At 38.6% G+C, this 26,844-nt stretch overlaps 2 protein-coding genes and 1 long non-coding RNA gene across 4 annotated transcripts; all 3 read left to right on the top strand.

Annotated features, from left to right (window-relative positions):
* Window positions 1-3,031: 3,031 nt before the first annotated feature.
* Window positions 3,032-16,343, top strand: LOC116261983 (apoptosis inhibitor 5-like protein API5). Of its 2 annotated transcripts, XM_031640965.2 has the most exons (17): window positions 3,033-3,200; window positions 3,297-3,386; window positions 3,497-3,658; window positions 4,825-4,924; window positions 5,018-5,083; window positions 6,888-6,970; window positions 7,050-7,124; window positions 7,683-7,832; window positions 8,091-8,156; window positions 8,258-8,323; window positions 10,762-10,872; window positions 11,029-11,118; window positions 11,223-11,329; window positions 15,212-15,326; window positions 15,425-15,490; window positions 15,572-15,690; window positions 15,799-16,343. In XM_031640965.2, the coding sequence occupies exons 2-17, from the start codon at window positions 3,303-3,305 to the stop codon at window positions 15,977-15,979; spliced, it is 1,641 nt and encodes a 546-aa protein (XP_031496825.1). In that variant the 5' UTR covers window positions 3,033-3,200; window positions 3,297-3,302; the 3' UTR covers window positions 15,980-16,343. The 2 variants fall into 2 exon arrangements, with proteins under 2 accessions (XP_031496834.1, XP_031496825.1); XM_031640974.2 differs by having other exon boundaries at window positions 3,032-3,386; window positions 11,032-11,118.
* Window positions 16,344-17,539: 1,196 nt separating this feature from the next.
* On the top strand, window positions 17,540-20,041 carry LOC116246219 (uncharacterized). The gene has a single exon (XM_031617977.2). The coding sequence runs from the start codon at window positions 17,605-17,607 to the stop codon at window positions 19,603-19,605; it is 2,001 nt and encodes a 666-aa protein (XP_031473837.1). The 5' UTR covers window positions 17,540-17,604; the 3' UTR covers window positions 19,606-20,041.
* A 4,732-nt stretch (window positions 20,042-24,773) lies between these two features.
* On the top strand, window positions 24,774-25,756 carry LOC116246143 (uncharacterized). The gene is made up of 3 exons (XR_004170658.2): window positions 24,774-24,829; window positions 24,983-25,035; window positions 25,314-25,756. It is a non-coding gene; the product is annotated as an uncharacterized LOC116246143 (long non-coding RNA).
* The last annotated feature ends 1,088 nt before the right edge of the window (window positions 25,757-26,844 follow it).

The raw sequence follows: 26,844 nt of genomic DNA, 5'->3' as shown, positions 1-26,844 counted from the left end.
AACTCTTTCAAGGTATCCCAGACCTCTTTAGCTGTTTCTTGGTAAAGAAACAAATTAGCAATTGGCTGCTCCATAGAATTGATTAACCACGACATAATCATGTCGTTTTCTGACTCCCACTCTTGGTATTTTGGATCATCTTTATCAGGTTGTTTTATAGAACCATTGATGAATCCAAGTTTTGATCGTCCACTAAGAAACAGACGAGCAGCTTTTGCCCAGCTTAAGTAATTTTTGCCATTGAGAAGAGTAGATGTAATCTTCAACGTGTTGACGTTATGATCGTTGTTTCTTGGATTTTCTTTGACATTGCTGCTTTGATTAGATTCTTCCATGAAGACAGAGAAAAAAGCACACCGACTCCTCAAATAGCAGGGCAAAAAATTAAATACACAAGAGATCAAGCTGAACAAGATCCAAAAAAACACCGAGCGCAAACAACTTTGGGCATGGGTGATAAATTTCAGTCGTTAGTCACAGATGACTACCAAAGGAGCTGCCGGAAATTGGAACGTCTATCACTTTCTCCAGAGTACCAAAAAACTGGAATATTGTAGGAGTGATAAAAAAATACCTGGGAGGATTCAAGAGGACTTTGCTCGACAACTGAAAATCCCAAAAAATACCGACGTCGCCAGAGAATGATTAAACGAACTTCCTCGCGTGGTCTCTGTTTTTCTTTTTAAACAGAAATTCTCTTCCTCCAACGAGAATCAATGAATGGTGAAGTTAATCCAGATGATGATGAGAATACATCACCGAAGCATAGAAAATCCCCAATTAACATAAAATCCCCAATTCTGAGTTTTAGGAAAAAAACTGTTACCGTAAAGGCAGAACCTTGCCAGAAGGATTGCTGTTCTCAGGCGAAGCTCTGGTTTCTTCTGTAATTTGTCTTCAATCAGACTTAGAAGACTAACGAACAATCCTCTGATCAGAGTGATACTTCTGGTGACTAGCGTTCTTTAGGAACAATAAACACTATGAAGCACTCTCTCTTAAGAACCTGCTCTGATACCATGTTGAAAACCATTGTATCCAAGAGCAAAGAAAGCTAGATAAAAACAGAAGAGAGAGAGAAGAGGGATTTACGTGGTTCGGCAGTTTTAAGCCTACATCCACGAGAAGGGAAAGGTTTGTTTTTCATTCATATTTCAGAACCACGGTACAACTCTATATATAGAAGATGGGAGCAAAGAAACAGGAACGTGATAAGCTAGATCTTCACAGAAAGGAAAAAAAGGGATTAAGATAAACTCTTATTTCTTTCAAAGAATCTTAATCTGTTCTTGACTTTTGTTTGACTTGATCTTCTTTCCTGATCTTTTGCATGATCTGTGTTCTTCGTGATCTGCCTCCTATCTTGGCGCACTAGATTCCCTTCTAGAAATTTCCAACAATAACTTGTGGAAGAGAAGGACATGGCGAGGAGAAGCCCGTTGTGGAGAAGGAAGAACTATCTCACTTCTTATGTATGAAAGGGACTCTAAGGGAGCGTTTGATATATCGAGAATTATGAAATTTCAGAACCAAAATGCTCATTTGTTAATAAACCGAAATTATTAAGCGAACATTGAATTTTGTTTTCAAAATTAGAAAAATGAAACCTGAAATTTTGATCCTATCCTAAGAATTATGATCTTCGAATTTTCATCATTGAATCAAAATTCCAAACTATCAAAAGCTTCCTAAATGTGAGCTGAACTTCTTCAGAAGAGGCTTAATCGAGAGATCAATCAGTGAAAAGGTTATATGATCGCCTCTTGTTTTGACCTATGGATAAAAAATGGAAACGTTGCTTAGAAATTTCCAAAGGTTTTTTGGGTCTTCCTTAAAAAATAATAAGGGGATTCTACTGATGCCGACACATTTCTTAATATATGTAAGGCTTTGGAACAAGGGTTTTGATTTTGTTTGCAACAATATAAAAAATTCAACAGCACCAATGGAGTACTTGTGAAATAATTCAGTTCATTTGAAATTTAGCAACATGTTATTCTAAAGACCTCCAAGTGCCTTCATAAGTTCCTAATACCAAATCCACACTTTTAAGATTAAAGTATGGATTTGAAATGTACGTTGGGGGTAGATGCTAAAATCCATAGTTTGATATCATAACTTTGTTTCTTTAATTTATGTCTCTCATGAGCATATGTGAACTTTGCAAGAAAGAAGAAAATAAGTGGCATCTTCTTGCGGACTACTAATTGGAAGAAGAATTTGGACATTCTCCTTCCTTTCTTTGGTTGTTAAACAAGCACAAGATCTGATCTTACTGCTGAATTCAAGATTAGACTACTTGCAATTTAAGATAAGCAAGCCAATGAAATCTGGTTGGTTGTGTTTTAAACTTCATAACTTAATTTATCAGGAATAAACCCAAGCAAGAATATGATGCAACTAGTTGAGCCAATAGTTGATAGGTGGCTAGTCATTGGTTCAAATCTCATTGGTGTCCACTGTTTGCAAACACGAACATATGTTAGGATTATAAGGGCGAGAGAATGACTTTGGTGGTTCAAATCTCGTTCCCACGAGATTTTGTTGATACGCTGAACGCAAGCAGTAGAATAGACATGGGAACAATGTGACACAAAGAGGAAAGGCAAAAAGAAAAAAAGCCCAAGCCTCTTGATTGGTGCTACACATATATATCATATTGAAATTAAGTTTTTTTTTTTCAAATGGAAGTAATCTTGGACCAGGGCAGGGAGTCTTACAAGGACAATATTGTGAAAAGGTAAGAACAAAACAAATAGTAAGTTTGGACCTTGATGAGTGCCTTTTTTACATTTTTCCTTATTACAAAATGTTCAGTCTCTATTAAGTTAGATTAGTTAAATAGATAATAATCAAATTACGCCTATAAAATGGTTGAAGTTTATGAAAAGTTCAGTTGACAAACAAATAATTGGCGGATTGTCATGCACCCGATAGAAGGTTAGAGCAAGCCAAAACTTGGCGCATCACTTAAAGGAAAGCCAGAAATTTGTTCAACAACGTAGCTTTAGAAGACTAGAACATTCTTCCCGTCTCCCCATTGTTAAGGACTAAAGGGTCGTCGACTCATCGTCATACAACCCACTGGTTACATTTGTTCGGCTACCTCGTTCTCCCTCCCTCTCGCTCTCGCTCTCGCTCTCGAAACCCACGACTAAAACCCTTTTCCCCTTTCTTCCTCCAAATCTGTCCTCCGCAAGGTCCTCCTCTGCCTCCTCCTCAAGCAGCAGCATACCATCTATCGTCTTCTCTTCTCTCATTAGCGGGCGTTCATTCCTTTCAATCTGCATTTTTAGGGCTTCATGGGGTCAAACGACGAGCAGAGCGATATCGACAGGCTCTACGAATTCGGTGAACGGCTCAACGAAGCCAAGGACAAATCCACCGTAAGAACAGACCCTCTCTCTCTCTCTCTCTATAGGGGTTCGGAATCTAGTTAGGGTTTTTGGTAGGTGGTGGTGATTAGTAAATGGTAAACGTTATGATTTTGTTGCAGCATGTTAGTGATTACAAAGGGATAATTGAGGCGGCAAAGGGCAGCCAGAAGGCGAAGCAGCTGGCAGCTCAGCTTATTCCAAGGTTCTACAAGTACTTCCCGAGCCTTGCGACGGAAGCAATGAATGCCCATTTCGATCTGTGCGAGGAAGAGGAGTTGGGGGTGAGTTCTTCTCTTTTGCCTGTTTCTTCTTCTCCCTTTTGATAAGAACGTCCCAGGAGGTTTTAGGGAGTGGATGGTGGGAGGAATTGATGGCCTGGTACCAACATGGAAACCGTCAGAGGGGGGGGGGGCTCCCGCCAATGCTTCATCTGCTTGGAGGAGCGGTTCCTTTTATGGGTTCTCTGCGTTTCCGGTTAGGGCGCGACAATGTAGCGTTGGACAAGTGCTAGAGGAGTGGCCTTTTTCAAGGATTGAAGAAGAGAGGCTCGTTATGTGAAATGGGAACGAGTTGGCAGGGAGATTAGATCGACACTATAAACAGTTGTGGCTTCTTGGGTACATGGAGAAACGGGTGCAGGGTAATCATGACTAAAGCATTCTCAGCTCTTATGATTAGGCGTCCTCTCAAGTTCAGCAAGAGCACTACCTTCGAATTTTAGTTTCACCGCTTTGCACAGGACCCTGCCGGTGATAAACCGGAGGAAAGGGAAGGTTTCCTTCAATGGGTTAGATCCCAGGAACATGGAAGAGAGATTGGAGAATAGGCTTTTATGACTGATAAAGAATCAAACTTATTAAAAAAGTTCCACAAAACTAGACGAGAACTGCTCCTTTTTAGTCAGATGGCTGCTGTAGTTCTGGATTAATGATTTTTTACATCATTGTGCATTCACGGGCAGCATGGAAGCAAGCTGTTCACAACATACTTTCTTCATCTCCGCATAGGGTTGAGAAGCATGCCAGTTTCTCCAGACCAACGGAGTTTTGATGGTTTCCGTTCTCTAGCCAGGGGAAGAAGTGCGCTTTTTTGCTACCCATGAACGCCGTGAATCCTATTTTCTTATTGGTCAGATTCCAGTTTTTGCTCGGAAGGAATTAGTTTTGTTGAATCTGCAGTTGCGCCGCATCTGATATGTATGTTAAATGTTGCCAACTGGTTCAAAGTTGTTTCTACTCTCTATGAGTTTGAGGAGAATAGTGTATGTCTATTATAATTTAGCTACCAGGAAAAGGTTTTGTGTCATTTTCCTTCTCTATGTTTGCTTTGCCACGAACTGGGCAAAAAGCTGTCTATTCGCATATCTGAATATGTTCTGATGCTACCAATGTGAATGCAGTGTTTACTCTTGATAGTAAACTGTTTTTAAGTTTTCCCATGGATGCAGATAAGAGTACAGGCAATTCGTGCTCTTCCTCTTTTTGGTAAGGATTCGTCAGAGAATGTCGCTAAAATTGTGGATGTCCTCGGGCAACTCCTCGTAGCTGGTAACTGCCTTCATACGTTAAACAAATTTCCAACTAAGAATAGTTTATTGCTTTTTAGCTTTGATGATTAATTTGCTATTTTGATGCATCTAGAGGAAAATCTGGAGCGAGATGCCGTGCAAAAATCTATTTTGTCATTGTTAAGGCAGGACACTAAGGGTAAGCTATTTATTTCAGAAAATATATTGCACATACTATTGCTGTTTGCAACCTCATTTTTTCATTCCAATAATTGAATCAAAATAATTGTATTTAATATATTTTTGATGTATAATGTATAAATTTTTTCTTCTACGAAGGTTACTGTTTAGTTGATTTAGACCCCATAGGAAAAGTTATATCACCTCCTGTTATCATCATGGAGGCAGAAGTCAATGTTCACTTTCTTCAGGAGAGGAACTCAGTGGGCTTTCCAGAACCACTCCTACTACCTGAACGTGGTTTTGTTAAGTTTGTTTTTCCTTTTCTTAAGCCTGGTCTTCTGTGGTGCCTATTCACTCTCTTCTCCTACAAACAGCCCCTTTCGAACCATCTCTCTAGTATCTTGAGAGTTGAGACTACTTGTTGGGGACCTTGTTGAAGTTGTATTCACTCTTATACTAAGATTCGGTGGCCCTTACCAAGAGGAAAGTTATATGATATGCTTATGGAATGAGGACAGTATTGGTTTTAAGTAATATTCTCCAACATACTCAGGTGATGCTGTTTCTGTTCAGAAACAATTTTGAATGCAAGTGAAAGCTAAACAGAAAAAGAAATTCTTAGATATCTACAGAACCTTTTTTGATGTAACCTGATCTCCAAATCAACAACCATCATGAAGAATATTATGAGAAATGATATGTAGCATCCAAGCTATATGATCAGCCAAGAAGGGGCTGAGTCATGTCTAGTATCCTACAAAGGCAGCAACTAGTAAGTAATAAATATTGGATGGGTCAATGCCATGTGAGCTATAAGGCATATATTGTTTGGGCTTGCTTGAAAATGGCAAAATGGATTTTTGAAGGTCATGGTTACAATGATATTTGGACTGTTTGGTAAATAACACTATTCAATTTGGTAATATGTAACTTGGCTTTGAGGGAAGTAGTTTCCAAACTTTAGCATCTATTTGTTTTTTCTTTTTTTCTTCTCCATGAAATATTTGTAGGTTGACAAATAGCTTCCCCCGCTTTGTTATTTTTTAAATGGATCATGGTTCTTATATAACATTTAGTTATAGAAAACTAGTCAAAAACTGCAAAAATTTAATTTATATAGGGATAGTGGGAAATGAACACTGCCTTTCTAGTTTCCTTGAAGAAACTTGTCTCAGTTATTTCTGTTTTGTTCTCTGTTTGGCATTAAGTATTGCTCAAGAAAGGATGAGGCTTCATATTATATCTCGATGAAAGGTTCAAGTTTAAAATATTGCTGCTGGCTGTTTGATGAATGTCTTGAACTTATATCATGTATACAAACATACTTTTGCTTTGTTAATGTTGTGCAGCTTCAAGATGGTTCTTTCCTTTTCTCATGGCCAAATTCTGATGGCAACATCAGTATTATCTATCATAGTGGATGTTTTTTTAGATTAGGGACTACATGAGTTGGGTTTGTTCGGGTATGAACTGTGGTGCTACTTGACATTACACAGGAAGTGTGGTTATGACAACTTTTTAGCTCTGCATTTTTTTTTAATGGATTTGCTTCTGAGCTACATTGATGATCATGAAACTAGGATTATCTTTTTATGGCTTTTAATATTTTCATTATCTTGTTCTTCCCATTTTTGATATTTTTTGGGATTAATTCTCAGTTCTTAGCTTTCATTATACAACATTCTCGTTTGATGGAATGGTTCATAATTGAAGGGTATAGTGTTGATTTTCAACCTTTTTTTTGCATGTGATATCCATGGTTACCTTTGTTTACGGTGCTTCTGCTGTGCAATGTGCTGAAAAATTGGTTGGGACTGCAGAAACTTTGACAGCTCTGTTTAAACATATTGAAGGAAGTGATGAGAATGTCCGTGAAAAGGTTCTGGGTTTTGTAAGAGATAAGGTGGGAAAGTGAAAAGTTGTTTGGGTCATATCATTCTCTTTGTTATTTGGCTCCCATTATCTGATGTTGGTGTTTCTAGGTATTCCCTCTTAAATCTGAGCTCTTGAAGCCTCAGGAGCAAATGGAGAGACATGTTACTGACTTGGTGAAGAAGGTAATTCATTGACCATGTTGCTGAGAACTGAGAAGATGAAAGTGGGATTTAAGTCTTTAACTAACGCTTCATTTCAGTTTATGGTCCATCTTCTTTGCATAGGCATGAATAAATCACATCTTTGGCAATTTCCTTCGTGGATGGTTGCAGTTGGAATAAAATATTTTGATTTTTTCTCTTTGTTTGTCTTATCATAATTAGTTTGTGGTCACTTTACGAACTCATTTATTGTGCTCTACATTTGCTCAGAATGGCTGATTCTTTTACTTAGGGTCCAGGGTTGACGGGTTTTATAACTTTATCAGCCAATCTAGTATTTTAGACCCATGAGATGCATTGTTTGCCACAATGACGATGCAGTTCGTACTCCATAGTAGGTGGAGAGGACATCAAAAGGTTTCAGCAATGGATACAATCACTGTCCTCCTATTCTGTTTTTCTCTATTTATAGAACAAGATAAAGTTCAGTATCATTGGGGAGTCAAAAGGAAAATTTTGTTGACCTATACTTCCTGTTGTTCTTCTCTCTCTGACAAAATGTCATTTTTCTTGTTGAAGTGCTTGCAAGATGTGACAGGTGCAGAGTTCAAAATGTTTATGGATTTCCTGAAGAGTTTAAGTATATTTGGAGAGAAGGCCCCTTCTGAGCGTGTCCAGGAACTTATTGAAATTATTGAAGGGCAAGCCGATTTGGATGCCCAATTTAATGTAAGCTTTTGTGTCTGTGCTTCTTGTAATTTTGTGTTTATCTTTATTATTATTATTATTATTTTATTGTTGTGTTCATGTGGTCTTCTTCAGTATGCTGTGTAATTTGAGATATGAACCAATCTTCTCAAGCAGAGTCAGAAAAGGAACCCACAGCACAACATACACACACACACACATGCACAGAAACCAATAGTTTCTTTTGATTGTTTTCAATATTAGTTATGATAATTTATGTTTCAAGTTTGTTGGTTTCAGGTTTCAGATAATGATCATATTGATAGGCTAATGTCATGCCTGTACATGGCTCTTCCATTCTACATGGTATGCTCTTCTTATGCCAGTACGGAATCTTTTTTACTTGGAACTTGGAAGTATAGATGTTTTAAGGGATACAAATATACTTGTAACTTTTTTTTCTTCAGAGAGGTGCATCAAACAGCAAGTTTTTGATTTATCTAAACAAACACATTCTCCCCGTCTTCGATAAGGTAAATTCATTAATTTTCCATCAATAGTATTAGCTTTTAGTTCAAAGCTCCCACTTTCTGTTGACTTCATTATTTCATCAGGAGGGTATATGTGACATAGTCAAACTGTCACAAGATAAGTTGCCATTCTGAAACATGAATGTTTAATCATGCATTTTGATCTTCTTTAGCCTGTTATTATTTTCGCCTCTTTTGTAACTACTTCCTCTTACTTGTACCTCTTGTCTATGGCTTGGTGTATGATTAGTCTAAGCATTTGGTGCAATATGGATAAGATGGTTCCATAAAGGGCACCATGAACATGAAAATGATTAAGAAAGGAAAGTTGAAACTTGGCCACCAAACAACAACCATAAAGATTTCACATATTTGGCGCCACTAAATTTTTATTCTATCGAAAGTTCCTTGTTTTGGGCTCTGCTTTTTGCTTATCTGTCTATGAATGATAGAAGAACCAATGTTATCCGTATCGTAAGATACGCACACGTATCGTATAGGTCGAAGAAACCTATACGATACACGTTCGATACGCGATATGCATGCGTATCGTACACGTATCACCCGTATCGCATGATACGGGCGATACACGATATGGGAGAAAAATTAAAAAGGGGCCCGACGGCCCCTTTTTTGTGTGTTCTTTTAAAACTACGCTCCTCTCTCTCTTTTCTTGTTTCTAAACATTGCAAGAGACGTGAGAGAGAGAGATTTTCTCCATTTGCATCAAGCTTTGCCAGTAAAGAAGCTTTCTTTCTCGTTGTGGGGACTATTGACGAGGATTATTGTTGAATCATGAAAGATGATATCTTTTGACTTTTGAACTTATGAATTGTGATGTAATCGAATTCTCTTCGACTGCTTATTATGTTATTTTGAATGTCTCATTTCTTATTTTGGAATGTGTTGTTCATACTTCATACTTCATATACATGAATGTTCCTTTAAATACATTTTTCTTGATTTTTTCCGATTTTTGCTTATTTTTTGGATTTTTTTTTTGGATTTTTATGATTTTTTTATATTTTTTATGATTTTTTAATATTTTTTAATTTTTACGATACGTTACGATGCGGCGTATAGGTCGGCCGACCGATACGCGATACGCTACGCCTTTGATAACATTGAGAAGAACTATTAACTGGTTTGCATTTAACAAGTCATAATCTATTCTGCCAATACATTTTATATTAATGTGTCTCTTCTCTATGTTTTTGTTTGGAATCTCTTGTTGGTTTATTGATGTCCCAAGTTGCCTCTTTATGTATATGTTTGCACCATAGTCACAAATATCGTTTTCGCATTTTAAGCAGCGAGGTTTTTCTTGAATATAATATGGCGAGCTTGAATATCAACGGGAAAAATACAGTAAATTTTTGAAAAAATTTAAAAATTCTTAAAAATTAGAGAAAAAATTAAATGAGAAACTAATAAGACGACATAAAAAATAAGTAGATAAGCAATAAATAAAAGTTAGAAAATGGAAACAAGCAGTCTGACATTACAAAAACATGAACAAAACACCTAAAATGAAAGGAAAAAAAACACACCGAAAAACACGTTTTTTTTTGTTTGGCATTTTTTTAAAAAATGTTTTTTTGTCGTTTTATTCGGCGAACTTGTTTTTCGTGCTTTTAATGCGTTAATTTTGAAAAAAAAACGTGTTTTTTGTGACTATGGGAAGAAGATTTGCATACATATTCTGCCTTGTCAAGCCATACCCCGATTGATAAACCAGCCCGATCGGATATGGTTTCTGGATCCTGGGAACCCCTCGCCTTTTCTATTGCATGACCGAAGTGTTTATATGTGAAGACGGAACAGCACAAAAATATTTAGATGATTTGTGTTCAGATTAGTTTAAACTTGGTTCTAGTTGTTTCCATACTTTGTGTCGTGTCATGATCTATATGATGTGTCACATTGTGTGCTCTACTTTGCTCTTCCTCTATTGTGAATGTATTTTGTAATAAAACAGTTTTTGTTGCAATTTCACTCCATTGGAGCATGTTTTGATCTCTGAATTATTTGGGTACTATTTTATGTGTTGTTCAATTCTGTCACTTAAGCCTTTGAGGATGTTTGGTTCCTGTTCCTGGCAAGCATGGAACGGGGAGGCCTACTTCTCCTGCTTGTGCATCCCGTACGGACCAGAAGTTGTTGAAAAATCCTGCAATGTTGTTTATGTTGAGCAGGGCGAAATGGCACTCGTAATAAATGTGGCAGAATGCTGGAATTGTTTCAACTGAACATTCCATCTGTGCTTTCTGCCGCCTGTGTTTGTATGCAAAATTGCAAATGCTGGCTCAACCTTATTGTTACTACAGAACGCTGTGTTCTGTGGCATCAATGTACTTTTTACTCTTGTCTAAGTTCTCTTGACCCAAATTGTTGGCCTTGCGGTCCTTTTTCTCATTTATGGTGTTCTATTTCCTTTTCAGCTTCCAGAAGAAAGAAAACAGGATTTGCTAAAGAGTGTTGCTGAAGCCTCACCCTATACAACACCACAGGATGCACGCCAACTTCTTCCATCTGTACTCAACCTATTAAAGGTGTTCACAGATTGCCTTATCTGATTTTATTTAATTTTGATGGAACTTAGGCTTCCCTTTCTCTGAACTTGAGGTTTCCTGTGAGTCATGTATTCAGAGTTCAACATGCTCACAGTTGCCAGCCTTTGTCTAACTGATGTATTCATTTCTTTTCAGAAGTATATGCCTCGCAGAAAAACTGGTGAAGAAATGAACTTTACATATGTTGAATGTCTACTTTATACATTTCATCATCTTGCTCATAAGGTGTGGACTATTTAGATCATGGTGATGATGTTATTTCCAATATCTTGTCTAATTGTTGCCTTTGTTTTTCCTAATTGGATGGGTTTTTAATCATTATCATGCAGACACCTAATTCAACAAATAGTCTTTGTGGCTATAAGATAGTGACTGGCCAGCCATCAGACAGGCTTGGTGAGGATTTTTCAGATATTAACAAGGACTTCATGGAAAGGTGAGGAATCTGAAGTTACAAACTTGCTTTGTTTTTCATCATTTGCAACGTTTGTATGAAACTCTAGTTATTTTGATTAGTAGTTTTTGAGTCTTTTGACATTTCACTTTGTTGAAGAAATATTCTGCCAAATGAATACATAGAGATTGTGGCATGTCAGGCAAGGTTGCTTAGTTGTAATTTGTTGAATGGCTATCGACTGTAGTCAGGTGGCCTGATCTTGTTCAATTTCAAATTTCCACCTTAGGGTGGTTGATGAGAAAGTTCTTGGAATTCATTCTTGAGTCCTTGACATTCTTGGTGGTAATTCAGCTTCTTGTTCTTGATCTTTGGTCTGGTGATATTTAAACTCTGTTTCTGATCTTTCCTCTGGGAGCTTTCATCTTTATCAGTTTATGTTTCTAAAAGTTGTTATCCAACTCCTGATACATTCCTGTTGAAAATTGAAATGAACTTACATGCTCTTTACTGAAGAGATGGTGATGTTAGTCTAACTGATGAAGCTTGAAGGACTTCTGGACTAAAAGTAATCATTTAGAGTTGAAGCAGCCCATCTGTGACAATTTTTTGTACAAATATTATTGATTGAATAGTGAATAATATTGAATATATCACGCAAAGCATCATGAATCGGCTCTCAGGTTGTCTAGTAGCTTCTATTAACAAACTCTTGTGGGGAAAACTTTTTGATATAAAATCTCCTCTTTATTTTCCAAAACTTGAAGAGCTATCAATTGCCTAGTTAATTTATTTAGAGAAGTCCTAGTTTGCATCAAGTTTTAAACTTTAGTGGTCTGTCCTTGAATGTGGAGCCTTTAGTGTTTATGTCAATGTCATTCCAACTCCAACCAGAAGGTGCTTGACTGGTAATTCAACCATAAAGCACTTGCCATACAAACTTTTATAAGTTAGTATGCAATCAAAACCGTGAAGTTGCGGTGTCTCTCTCTACCTACACACACACACACAGACACATCATGTACATATATATTATATATATAGAGAAAGTAAAAAATGTCGCTGATTTTTTTTTTGAAGGAGAAAATCAGGGAAAAAACAGAAGGGAAAGATCATGATATTTTGAAAAGTTGAAGAAAATGAAAATATCACGTCTTCTTGCATTTTTTTCCTTTCTCCATAAACATTTTTTAATATATTTGAATTTTTTTGTGTTTCTTTTGATATTTTCATAGCTCTTGTGGATTTGATCCACGTTTTGTTAGAAAATTGTAGAAAACCTAAAAATTCCACATTCTTTCTATCACTTTTTTGTATTTTAAATTTTTTGGGTTCCTAAAATTTTCCCTAGAAAAAAACTTATCGCTTAATGCTCGAAAAAAAAATTTTGCCAATAAGAACTTGAAGACTATGCTTATGACCATGGTTAAAGTAAAGTTAATGGAAAAACCGAGTCTGGGAATAGGTTAAAGGAAAGCTATTAAAAAGCAAATAAAACTTTGTAAAACTTTATTGATGATGTGAAACATACTTTTTCATAAAGGCCCACTTTGGGGACTAGTCATTGGACTAATTCCTATGGTGGGCCCGACAACCTAATGCCTGTGGGATAGTCAGTTGACTAGTGCCTAAGATGACTAGGCTACTAGTTGGATCGGCTAGTTCCTAGGTTGACAACTAAGGCACATATGAAAAATGCATACAAGACTCAATTAATTCAATAGATCAATTGATCTAACTGCTTAGAAATGAACTAAGAACTTAATACATTCTACGTTAACCTAAAAAGGTAAAATAGGTTAGGCACTAATATGTATGTTTATATACATATTCCATAATTAAAACTTCATAACATACAATGACAACACTAAAAGACAACATGAAACTAACAGAAAATTATGTAAACTATCCCCAGAAACATTACTAAGGACATAACCAGTGTACTATGTGAAGGAATAAACCATAAATTGACTAACATTATCTAATGACTAGACAGACTTCATTTTACAGCAACTGAAAAAGAAATGCAGGAAAAACCACAAACAAATTCTGTTCATAGGTTCGTAGTAAGAAAGAAAGACAGAGAGTGGAAGAAGGATGAAAAAGGCAAAGAGGAATGGGATGCCCCAACAAACAAGAAGAAGAAAAATAATAAATGTTAGGAAAAGGAAAATGGAAGAGCAAGTAATCGGTGGGAAAAAAGGGGAATATAGAAGAAAAGTGGGTTACAACTCATTTTTGTTATCTTGCCAAAAAATGGAATTTTTTCATCATTAATGCTTGGCATGACTATCCTAGGCATTGTATGTTTCAGTGCATTAAGTGTGCTTGTAGGCATGCTAGTTATTTTGGTCACCGAAACCACTAAGGATCCAAGCTAGCCTAAGCAAACTTTTGGCTGCATGGATAAATTATCATAAACATCTGGGAAACTAATGAGATTTCAAATGTTGCCTAAGTGAATCAATTGTCTTTTGTTGTTTATGATTTCAAAAGTGGAGCCTTTCTTTTTCATTTAACTCGTGATTTGTGGACTGATGTGGTCCATTGGGCAGCCAAAGAGATGGCACGTTTAACTGGGAGCCAAGATTCTACAAAATCATCCTATGTACTCTATCATGAATTATTGATGTGTATTTTCGGCCGTTCCTCTAAATTCTACTAGTGAAATTCTGTCGTGGCTGGATTCTCGTTTTTTCCTCCTGATTCTATATCCGTGGGAGTAAGATGGGCTTGTACAGGCATGTTGCATGTTTGTTTTCTTTATAAAGGGAAAAAAAGTGAAAACAGAAAAATGAAAAAAAGAAAAATTCATGATATTCTAAGAAAATCCCAAAAATGAAAATATCATGTTTTAGATATATATTGTAAATTTTGTATCTTTCTTTTAATGTTTAAACTACTTTTGGATCTTGATCAATGTTTTTGTAAGAAAATTAGTAGAAAAAAACTCAATTTTTCATAATTATTTCTGTTATTTTTTCACAAAATATAGCTTTTGAAATTTCTCAAATTTTCACAAAAAGAAAAACTTTCCATTTAATAGCTAAAGAAAAGATCCCCAGTAAAACCTGAGAATAATATTTATGATAGTGGTTACAAGTTAGAATCTTACTTTTTTGATCTATTAAGCGCAAAATGGTTCTAAAGGGCAATATGGATGAGCGGCCAATGAGAGGAACTCATGTCCTTATCGACCTTCTTGTGTAAAGGTGCATATGGTAGTTCTTCAAATAAGGCTTTATATTTAAAGTTTAACCCCTTTATATTTAAAGTTTAATCCATAATTACCTGAGGTTTCTTTCTAAAGAGGAATATTGCTTCAATGAAGCACATTTCTGAAACTCAGAAGCTTGACACTTTCCACTTTTTGGCAATATGTTAGGCTTGTTTTCCTTCTTGACGTTACTGTATTCCTTTTTTGTCCTGATAACTATGATTTAACTAAATATGGTTTCTTGGTTGCGCTTTCACATGCTTGAGGATTCATGCCGTCCATTTCTTAATTCTCTTTCATGTTTGATTTTAGTTCCTTTATCTACAGCTTAGCCTCAAACGACTGTCCTAAATGCTTGAAGGACTGCTTACCTGAATGGTGGTGGACAATGATTATTATTATTATTTTTCAAGAATGTGAAAAGCATATTGTCATTGCCAGTTGCCCTTGCCTTCGGTCCACAAACTTCTTTCATTGCAGAGCTTTTTATTTTGTCCTTACTTATACCTAGGAGCTGCTGCTCTAGTGCAGTTAACTATGGATGTGGGTCTGCCGTTGGCTTAATGCCATTCTCCAATTTATTTGGCTAAAATTCATGTATAGTCCTGCTGCTTATTTTTAATGCAAAAAAAAGAAGATGTGATGCAACCATTTCCAGGAGTATGATTTTCTTCCTTTCTAACATGTGGCCATTCATGCTGTTTCAGATTGTCAAACATTGAGGATCTGGCAAAAGCTACCATTAAAAAGCTTACCCAAGGAATGGCAGAACACAATAAGGCTGTGGCCTCTGCCAAGACTGAGGAGGCAAAAGCTGCTATTGTGAGTTGTCCCCTTTCTCCGATTAGACCAGCACCCTCTCTCTCTCTCACACACACTCTTGCTCTCTATCCCCCTTAACGAATATGGATCTGGTGCAGAAATTAAAGAAACAAAACACGACAGTGGGTTTGAGAACATGCAATAACATATTGGCAATGACACAGGTGAAGCAATTATTTGCTTATAATTTTTGAGACCAGTTGATAGGAAGACTGCAGATCCTTACTAATGCTGTTCATGTACAGCCATTGCATTCAAAAGCACCAACTTTCATTGGGGACAAGAAAATCAATCTCTCCTGGAAAGAAGCAGTGAAAGCTCAGCCAGCAGCACCAGCTGGTGGTGGGGTATCAGGAGGTGCAGGGTATGAAATGGTTCCGGACACACATGCACATAGATCCATTTGTTAGCTTTGCTTGTTATTCATCTGCTAGTTTGGTATTCTTTTTAAGAGTTAGTCCATGGTTTGCAGGATTAAGCGAAGTGCCACAGCTATTGCGACTAATGGTGCAACAGGGAAAAAGGGCCGTGGCGGTGGTGGTGCTCCAAACCAGCTTGTCAATGTTGCATTGGCAGGTATTTCTCGCGGTGGAAGAGGAGGGAGGGGAGGAGGATATTGGGGTGGTCGTGGCAGGGGGAGGGGGTTCCGTTGAACATTCCGCAGTTGTCTTCAAAACGTAGTAGTAATTGTAGTTCGGCTCTTTGTATTGGTGGGGCGCTTCCATATTGAAGTACAGGGACGACTTTGGAGATGATGAGAGCATTGGTTAGGGCAACTTCTCTTTTGGTAGATCCTAAAAATAGAGCAGCGTTGAAGTTTTTGCGTTGATGTACCATATCTCTGTGTCTGATCATATAATTTCCGTTGTTTTTTTTTCGTTTTTTAGTTTCTAGCCTGTTAGCCTGCTGGGATTATGCTCAGGAAGATGTCGCATGGTTTGAGTTTCCACTAGATCATTTTACATAAAAATTGTCGCACCTGATATCTTTACACAAAAGATTTAAGTTGGTTCTTAATTGATGGATGTTGTAATGCTTCATTGTCTAACTTGAAAAAATTTGTCGCTTTTTATTACCGTGGCCTGGTCCCTGCGGCGTATCAGTGTGACGGAAGAGTGCTTATTCCTAATCAATCTTCTTATGGACATCATCAAATAGTTTCGGTGTACGTAAAATGAACTTAGCCTGGAAATTTCGGGCCAGGTTTCGTATAAAAGTCAAAACATGTATATGTCCTGAAGGCATGCAAGTTATCAGTCTCAGATCCAAAGTAAGCTCATTGATACAGGAGTTGGAAACAGTACTTTTTGTTATGTTAAATATTTTGGAACATTTATTGGTTGATTTAAGAGAGAGATAAGTTGGTAGCAGGTGATTTATGTACGGCATGAAGAGAGATACTGACAACATAGAGCCACCGGCCACGGGGTATTATGGCCCTGGTTCTTTCTCTCAATGTAGTTTCTTCATTATAAAAAAAGCCTCATAAGTTTGGTTCCTTTTTTTTATTTCTTTATCTCTTAATCTATGGTTATAATGTATACACTTGCATATTTGTCGTTTCTCGCGGTATAAACATATACAATTCCTTAGTGTTTGTTTACCGCAAGTTTGAGATCCTTGGTGATCTGATCTGAGTTCCATAGACGTGAGGTCGAACCACTCCAGATCTGACCTCAAATCCATGCTCTTGTTCGTAAGGCGTGGGTTTAAGATCCAAGCTATTGAAATCCTCCTCTTGTTTTACCAAGGGATAATACACGGCATAACTTTAAACCATCTTGAATTCGTTATGGTCTGGCCATGGCAACTACCCACTTATAAAGGAGAAGGCGAATCTCTGTTCTCAAGCTTGTTTTTGTGCCTATAATTTAGGAAAAAATATTTTACAATTTTTTAATAAAACTACTTTTCTCTTTTGTCAAACAGAAGCTTGAGGTAAATTTTACTGAAAGTAAAAAAGTTCTAATTTAGCTGTAACAATATTAATGTTACTTTGTTACTGAATTATCCTTTTAATGGTTTAGCTAACAATTTGTCTTGTTCGGATTAGCCGAAACTTACTTTTTGTTTTTTATTTGGCAGTTATTATGAAAACACTGGGATTGTTATTAAACAATTAAAAAAATGAACTTGTTTTTGAAATTATGAACAAAATGAAGACCAGAAAACGATATTTCTCAAATAGAAGCGTTCCCTTATTCGTTTCTTGAAGTAGCAGGTAACGGGAATCTTTGTCTCTCTCTTCCCCCTTTACAAATTTGCCGACTCTTCCCCTATGCGGACCAGAAATTCCACCTTAAACCCTAACCCTAACCCCAACTCCAGCGCCATGGATCCACTGCAGATTGAGGATCCAGACGAAAAGGAACCAGCGGCGACGACGAGCCCTTCTCGCGCGGACGCCGTCGATCTCTCCGACGACATCGTAACTCCGGCCGTTCACCTGCCGGAGGCCGGGGGTAAGAGGCCGGGGACCAATCGGAAGAAGAAGACAGCGAGGAAACTCGCGGCTGAACAGAAGAAGATGGAGGCGCTGAGGCAGTGCCTGCGGCCGGTGCCCTTCTCCCCTGGCAAGCCCTTTTCCCACTTCGCCAAGCACGAGCGTCTCTTTCGGCGACTTGGCCTCTGGGGTTTCGCCACCCTCGAATTCGACCGCGACCTCCGGCTGGATTTCCTCGCGTCTCTTGTCGCCTGCTATGACCCGAACTCCCGATCGAGTACCGTCGCTGACGTCCGCATCAAGGTGAGCCGGGCAGACCTCGCTCGAGCCCTGAGGCTTCCACTCAAGAAGGACCGCAACCCGACCGAAGCCATTGAGCCCGAGGCCTCTGCCGACGCTGGAGTTCCGGATGATCTCTCGGCCGTCAAGGATTTCATTATGAACTGCATCTTCGTCAATGCGGAGGATGCACTGGTGATTCCCGACGAGATCACGGGCGCAATCCGCTTCCTGGACGCTGGCGAGCCCGAGAAGATCGACTGGGCGGGACTTATATGGTCCATGGCCGAGAAGGAGCTATCCAGAGGTCCTGCTCTCTCCCACTGCTACTACGCTTCGCATTTCCAGATACTGATCCGCTCACAGCGGCCTGAGCTATTTGAGAGGGAAGAAGAACCCGTTTCCCATGCTCCTGCTCCTGATCCTGTTCCGGCTACGGTTCCCACCGTTACCGAGGCCACAACTGTTGAGGAGGTTGAAGACGAGGTGGCTAAAGTTGACGATGCAGATGAGAACGAGGGAGGGGAAGGGGAGGCGAAGACGGGTAGTCAAGAAAGCGAGCTGAATGAGGTGCTCAATGAGGAAAATGAGATGGTGGCTGAAGCTGGTGATGAACAACGCGAACAAGGGTCAGTCCGTCCATGTAGCTCGAACGAGGCAGGTGGAACGAGCATGGCTCCAGAAAAATTGGAGGAAGACTTTCGGAATTTCGAACAGCTGTCCTTACCGGAAAATATGCTGTCCATGGAGGGGAACGTGGGTTTGGCGGTCATGCCCGTCCCACAGAACATCGACATGGAACCGAGCGAACCAGATGTTATTTCAATGGGGCTGGATAAAAATTTCCTTCATTTGAATTCTTCGGTATCTGAGTTTGGTAACGGATGTAAAAGGGAATTGGAGGATGCGCACATTCTTCAGAATGAGAGCCAGAAGAAGATGAGGCATGATCCTCAGTGGGACAACGATTTCAATGTCTGCATGGAACAGATTGGCATGTGGATCAACAGAGCGAGGGAAATTCATATGGAGAAGCACGAGTCTTTCGTGAATGCCCACTTGAACATGCAGGAATTTACAGCAGAATTGAGGAATCGAGATCAGATTATCAGTTCCTTGCAGGCCGCCCAGTACAAGATGAGCACGGAGCTCACCAGGTTGAGGTTCGAGCTGTATGCCACGGCCAACTTAGCCCAAGGTTATAAACAGTTGCTTGAGTCCACTCGGAAGGCGTTTGATGAATATAGGAAGCGATGCCCGCAGATGGATGAACCTCTCTTCAAGGATGTACCGGCTGGTGGTGGCCTTGTTCTTACCTCTGATGAACTGACAAAGCGCTTGCTTGAACGCGAGGAAGAAGATAGAGCTTCTTTTATGCAATGGGTTGTGGAGAAAATAGACAGCTTTGGTGATGAGTGGAATGCAAAATTCAGCATTTTGCAGAGAGACGTCTACAGGATGGATGATAGGCTAGCAATCCTTGAAAGCGAGTTCCAGCTTCTTAAGAGCCGGTCTGCAAAAGCTGATGTTGGAAGTGCCGATCCTACAAGTAATTAATTCAAGTTATTTTTTTGCTTGTACAGACTTGTGTAGCAATCAACAAGAAATATATTTAAGCAAGCTATGCGTAACTTTCAAGGTCTCTTATCCTCTATAATCTAACTATCTAACTTGGGAAGGATGCAGTGGAAGAAACAAAATAGTTGGTTAACGTTTCGTGGCTTTCTGAGTATCAGACTCCCGCGAAGGAAACATTTGCTCTGTGTGACAACTTATTTCCCCAAATTCTTAGCCTTCTGCGGAACAGGCGCCTTTTGTTTCTATTTAGGATTTTTCAATGCGTCTTGTAGATTTACAATGAATTGTTGGTCAGACAAGTTTGCATTGCAAACTCCCGTATAATATTATGTGCGTCAGAAACATCCTTTTGTATGTGAACGAAGAACTTGCTATATATCTTCAAATTTCAGTGGTGGTTTCTTTGTCTCTTGTACGCAAGCTGCAAGTTGAATTGTTCCGGTGTCCAGGTTCTCCTTACCATGTAGACACTTTTTTCTCATGTTTTTGTCTTGAGACACAAAATGTGTAGTATACGCTTTTTGCCTTGGCAGATGGGAAAAGGATCAAAGCGTTGGACAATCACATTTTTGTTTTTCCATTGATATGCACGTTGATGATTCAGAAATTTCTTATGGCATTTCCTTTGTTCCTTTATGTCACTGAATTAAGCTAGATGATTGTCAGTTTCTGCGGTTTAACAAAACCTAATTTAATGTACGCGAATTTGTATTTGGTGATGCACAAAATTTTGTTTCGGCTCCACACCTATGTTCACCTTGCTGATCTCATTGCACGTGCATGCACGTCCACTCGCACACACATATTTTGCATGTAAACACATGATGTGCTTGTTTTTTATCTACAGAATAGATGGTTCTGCCCCTATTGTAGGTGACGAGGGGAATTTTGATGGCCTGTAAGCTACTAAGGTGAAATTCGGCTGTTGGCAGAATGTTAGAGTGCAGCAATCTCAAAATGTTCGTGAAGTTGCTTCTTTTCTGCTAACGCAGAATTCAGACAGTTTGCTTTGAACTTCAAGACTATCAGAATTTACTTTTGAGAACTCCACAAATTGGTGAAAAGTTCCGGTTTCAAATCGTGCAACTGCATACAGGCAATTGAAGAAATCAGATGATGTATACGTTGGCAGGGGCAGTCTGATCGAGATTATGAAGAATGCAGCAATTTGCCCTTTTAATCCTTGAAATGCTTGAGCATAATTGGTTTTACATTTTAACCGACTATGGCTTGTTAGTAAAGGTTAATCTCCTCGATATTATGTGACACTGGACATACCAGCGATAGATGATTGCGACGACGATGCACATACCTGCCTCATAGCTGAATGATGATCTATCAAGCTGGCCATGACTGGCATCAGGGACGATTTGTTTCTCTATTGTAGTTATTAATCCTTGCAAAATTCTTGAATGAATCATCCTCTCCTCCTTTAGAATTAGAACATTAATTGCACTAATCCCGTTTCGAATTATATCAGTTGTGATAAAACTCCTTTGTTCCTTTCATCTTTCTATCCTTCACTCTCTGTCGTTGGTTAGGGCTTCCATCAACCATTGATTAAGGCATAATGTTCCACTAGAGTTGGTTTGTGCAAGTGCGTGCAATGTAACCTCGCTAGGCGATTGTTTCATTTAAAGACTTTGCTTAGAATCACTGTTTTTTCACGCCAAAATTTCTTTTCTCTGGTGGTTATTCTTTCCTCATCCTTTTTTTGTGGTTATCGTTTTAAGGCTTTGGGTTGCGCAGACCCAAGATCATTAAGGACATGTTAGCTTGTCTGCTTTTTTATTTTTTTTTTTCATATTTTTGGATGTTTGTAGTAATCTCACCCTCCAAAATTAGTGTTGCTATAACTGCACTCTCGTTTGCGTGCTGCTTGAACTTATGGCTCTGACTATATCCTTGTGTTTACTTAATTCTCACTCTCGGAAGCATCTAACACATATATAACATGTATAATTTCTTTTGTTTCTACTTTATGACTGCGCTGGGATTCTGTCCATGTTGCTTGCAAGAGAAATGATCTCAATATCAACGTGGCCACCTCATTCTTTTCCCTTATCCTTTTGTTCCTGTCTCTTTTCTGGTTTGAAGTTTTTATCGAGGCTCACCCATCTATGTAAGAGTTCCAATATGCTGAAACGCAAGTGACATATATACGGCAGGTTGTACAAGCCTACACGCAGTTACTCTGGTGATACTGGGAAACTAACACTCCTATACGTACTTAGGCACAACATGTTTTAATCCTGTTTTAGTATGATATTAGCAGCAAAAGGATGCGGACCTTAAGCTGGGAACTGTGAATTCCTGCCGCTTACAATCTTTCTTGTTTATGCTGTCACTGAAAATTCTCTTCTTAAACGAGGCTTCTGCTTTTTATGTGGTCAAGCGCAGGATACCTTCTTTTTTTTCTTTTCTTTTTTCTTTTTTTTTTCAATCTAATGTCGGTCACTTTTCTTCAGCTTGGTGCTCTATACTCTAGATGAATCTGTTTATTTTGGTAGACAGGATCCTCTTGCTCGTACAACATAAGTATCCAATTTTTTGGCAACCCACCGCACTTTCACTTGTAACCCAGAATCTATTTATGAGGTCTGTTGCTTTTCCAAGAACAAATGTGGAGTTTCTCTATCAGCAAGGCATATATGCACAAGGTATTAATATTTCCTTTGAATTGGTAAGGATGACGACAAAAAAAATGTGTTGATGTTCTACATGACTTGCATGACCAACGAGAAACATGCAAATGGTGAAATTCAGATTCAGTTTCCTGAGGCAGAGAGATGAAAAAAGCAAAGAGGAAGCATCCATCGCTTGGTCTGGCCATTTTTGATATGTGTATGCCTTTTCAGGTTGTTCAACTATAGGGAGTTAAGGAGCTATTCTCTTTTTTTAAAAATCAACACCAAGACACCGATTGGTGTTGGTAAGCGATTGGTCTTTGTTTCGAGCTGTTGTGGTGTCAACCATATGTGTCGCAAATGGGGTACAGATATGCATAGACAGAAGGAGAAGGGAGAGGGTGGTGGTTTCACTCCAAGACACCGAAAGCAGCCCTAGACTTTAAGGGATGTAGAAAAAGAGGAAAAACTTCGGTATTCACTCGGGCGATAGAATTAACCTCCCGCTCACTCAAGAAAGCCTAGTGGAACTTGGGAATCTTTTAACTGCTAGTAATTTCAATAGAATTTAAAGATGAATTGGTCCTTTATGTAGGTGATTTAGCTTTAACTAATTAATTTATATGGCAGCAAATCTAATTGTATACACTACTATGACCTTCTAATTGCAATGTCTGTATCCTCCAGAAAAATAATGGCCATCTGTTCATTAGTTTTCTACTTGCTGGAGAATGCAGAAGGCCATAGTAATCTACTTTATAATTTTTGTTTCTCAGCGAACTTCTATGACTATCTTATCCTCAAATCGCTGTTAGTTAGTTCAGATCAGCTTCGACTGAAAGTGAAGGAAACTGCTAGGGCTGTTCAACGAGTCGAGCTACTCGAGCTCGACTCGTTTAACTCGACTCGTATGTTTAAACGAGCCGCTTATTTAGTTAAACGAGTCGAGCTCGAGTTGATGAGCCGACTCGTTTAATTAATCGAGTCGAGTTCGAGTTCATGTAAGTGAACTCGTTAAAGCTCGAATCGGCTCGATTATTTAGTGAACCGGTTTTTTTAAAACCGGTTCAGATGAAAAAGCGTCAAAGCGGGACGAGGTTTAGGGTTTCCTCATTTCATTTTCGTTCTCGAATCTCACTTCTCCCTCTCTTTTGAAGTTTTCGCTCTCTCCGACTCTCCCTCTCTCGCCAGTCGCCTCTCGATCTCTCCGACTTCATCAACTCTTCTCTTCTCTAGTTCTCCCGTCCGGGATTCTCCGACGTCTGCAGGAGGAACCACCGAACCAGTCGTCCGCGGGCCGCGTCCGTGGACCACTTCAGCCTTCAAGGTCAGCCGGCTGCTCCGCCTTCGATTTCATCTGTTTCATCTGTTTTTTACCCCATTTCTTGTTGGATTCCTAACACAGTTGTGATCTAAGTGTATAACAACTGATTTGAATGTTAACACATCGTCTCTAGTGATAGAGGGCGTCCCTCGATCTTCCTCTCCGGTTCTCTTCGATGGATCCGACAGTCCGGCAGCGAGCGGGTCTTTGCTCCTCCGGTTGATTCCGTGAATCGGTAGGGCTCTCTCTCTCTCTCCGGTTGCTACCTCAATATGCTAGTCCTCTGCTCTTGTTTTTGGGTTTTCTGTTTCGTCACTAAAGTTATGCTTCCCATTTTTTCCGTTGTAAGAATGAGAAACTATCGACTGTTTGACTGTTTCTGTGCTTTTTTCTTTCTTTCTTTTTGCTTGTCTTATATGATGTTTAGTTTGAGGTTTCTGTCATGTGCTGCCAACATTAGGCTTATGGGGAGGGGGCTTGTTTGCATAGTTCATCTGTGCTGGTTTTTTTATGTTTCATCCATGCTAAGTGGCTGGTCCCAAACAACGACAGTTAATTTCTTCGTTGCTAACTGCCAATTTGTTCATTTCCTTTTAACAATGACTTCTCCATTTTTCATTTCCTTTTCGAGTTCCAGTAGTGGTTTGATGTATCATTCCTTTGTCTTTAAGTACATATAAAACAGAGATATACGCGTTCTTTTAAGTAGTGGTTTGATGTATCATTCCTTTGACTTCGATTTGAGCTCGACCCTATTCGATAGAACTTGAGTTTTTTGAGTTGAGTCGATCTTAAGTTGACCTCGGCTGGTGTATAGCCCTATCCTGAACACGTTAAACTCATAGTTAAAAATGTTCATGCATTTTGATGCTGACATTTTTCTGAGTTTTTTTTCCAGAAAATGAAATTCTAAAATATATATTTATACATAATTTTGGATTGAGCAAACATGACGTTCACATGTTTTAAGGGACTCGGGCCAATCTTTTGAGGGCACATTTCGTTGCAGTGGGCACATAAATGGCTATCTTTTTATATCATAAACTCAATATTTATGAGCCTATGATATTTTTCATTCTTTGCAGAAACTAGTCAAGGGCTTTCAGGTTGTAACACAAGTAAATATATTTTGAATGAATTGTATTCATTAAATATACTGTGAATCATTTGTTAATTGACTATATGTATTTCTTTCAGGTTGAGGATGAATCAAGTGAATATATATCATTAGAATGATTCAAGCTGCCTCTTGGTAATGCTTTTTTTTTTTCTTGTTTTGTTTTCTTTTTTTTCTTGATCTAATGTGATTCTAGTGTCTGTTTCAGTTGCCTCTTGTAGTTTTTCTTGATCTTTTTCTGTATACTGGTTTTATTCATTTTGCTTATTTATCTACTGTCTGTTTCAGATGGAAAACTTCTTGATGGTGGAGTTAAGCTATTAAAGAAAGTTCGCAGTGGGGTGAGTTATTATTGTTGCATTCTTTCTTGTTGAAAGCTTAGAAAGCTTTAACTCTTGAACCATCTTTCATATCCTGCTAGATGAGAATCTCTAATTCTGCAAATCATTCCTGCTATTATTAGGTTTCCAGCAATTCCAGTATTAGATTTCTACTGTAAGACGACAACTTGTCAACATGTTGGTCGGATTTAGTGTTTTAAGTACCTCTTGGATTGGCTTCTAATGCAAAATTCATCAGCCAAAACAATCAGTAAGCAATTTTTCTTTTTCTCCTGTAGGTACGGAGTTTCTCTCGTTTCTTAAGGGCTGAACAAACATGTTAATAGCAGGAAGATTATGTCATGGAAGATTTTGTGCTGCCTTTGTATCAGCCGACTAGCCATTGGCTAGTTCCAACAACGAGATGCTTTCATCTTACTTAATGTTTGTAAGTTCTATGGCATGGGTGCCTTTGCTCGTGCCCTTCTTCAATGTAATTCTGTTTCCTTGAAGTGTGAGAATTCTAGTTTTGGATTGGTTGTCCAAAATTACTGTTTTGCACTTGTTAAGGCAGTCGGCCTGTTGATTTTATGATCTGTTGGGCCTGATTTACAGGGTTTGTAATGTACCCCAACTAGCATTTATCACGATGCTCCATGAAATGAATGTTTCAGCTATGTAGTAACTGGTAACAGCACTTGGATGTTTTAGGCGTTTCATGTTATTGTTCCATTTTTGTCTCATACTCCTTGTGCTTTTTTTGAATCTCATTGCATGATTTGGTAAGTTGGCATAATTGCTGATTTCATGTTTTGAATACAAGTTAAGCAATTACAGCCCAGGATGTGGAGTCACCTGATGTGATTGTTCAATCTTGCAATCTGTTGCTTGAATGCAATCTTGGTGTTGGTGGGCTTTTAAAAGTGCACCTTTTTATTAGTTTATGCAATAATTTGAATGCTTTCATCTATCTTGCTATGAGCTTTGTATTCACTGCAATTACAGTGAGATATCTGTGTTCTACTTCCGACATTTTTCTATCTTGGTCTCTGTCATTATTTTCTTCGTCCATTCGCCGTGGCTGCCTACCATTAAAAAGAAACTATTCTTGAAAAACTACAGAAATGAGTAATATTAATCGAGTAGTTAATGAGTTCGAGCCTTATCAAGCCTTATCGAGCTTCACGTAGTCGAGCCGTAGTCGAGCTCGAGCTCAACAAGTTAGGATGCAAGTAAACGAGCTTAATTAAGCTTAATCGAGCCGAGCTCGAGCTCGACCATTGACTATCGAGTCGAGTTCGAGCCAGGATAGTCGAGCTATAATCGAGTTCGAGTCGAGTCGAGCTCGTGTGTTATTTAGACGAGCCGAGTTCGAGTTGACCGAGCTCGGGCTCGACTCGGCTCGTGTTCAGCCCTAGAAACTGCATGTACAAATCTCCTGATAAAAATTACCCTGAATTCTTTGCGTGCATGTCAATAGCAAATTTGTACTGGGTGAAAACGGGTTGCAGCCAAAGTAGAAAACCCAAAAAATTTTCACCTAGCATCTAGCAATCAAAAGCCCCTTAGAGCAAAGTTGTTGCCGATACTTTTCCACCGTTTCACGGTTCGAAGATGTCTTACAGTTAATAAGAGATACTTGGAACACAGGAATACTCATGAATCCCATGTAATGATGTAAAGTTTTGTATTTGTTTGCTATGGATATATTACATCAACTTTCTTTGTTCTATTTTTTGCTTTCTTCTTCTTGGTACATATACGCCAGCAATTAAATGATGCAGTATAGTGAATTTCGTACATAACACCCATTTTAATCTCATTAAGTGC

This window comes from Nymphaea colorata, chromosome 1 (genome assembly GCF_008831285.2).
Source record: "Nymphaea colorata isolate Beijing-Zhang1983 chromosome 1, ASM883128v2, whole genome shotgun sequence".
In the NCBI taxonomy this organism is placed as follows: Eukaryota; Viridiplantae; Streptophyta; class Magnoliopsida; order Nymphaeales; family Nymphaeaceae; genus Nymphaea; species Nymphaea colorata.
Note: the sequence above shows the minus strand (reverse complement) of the source record. Positions and strands in the feature narration are given on the sequence as shown.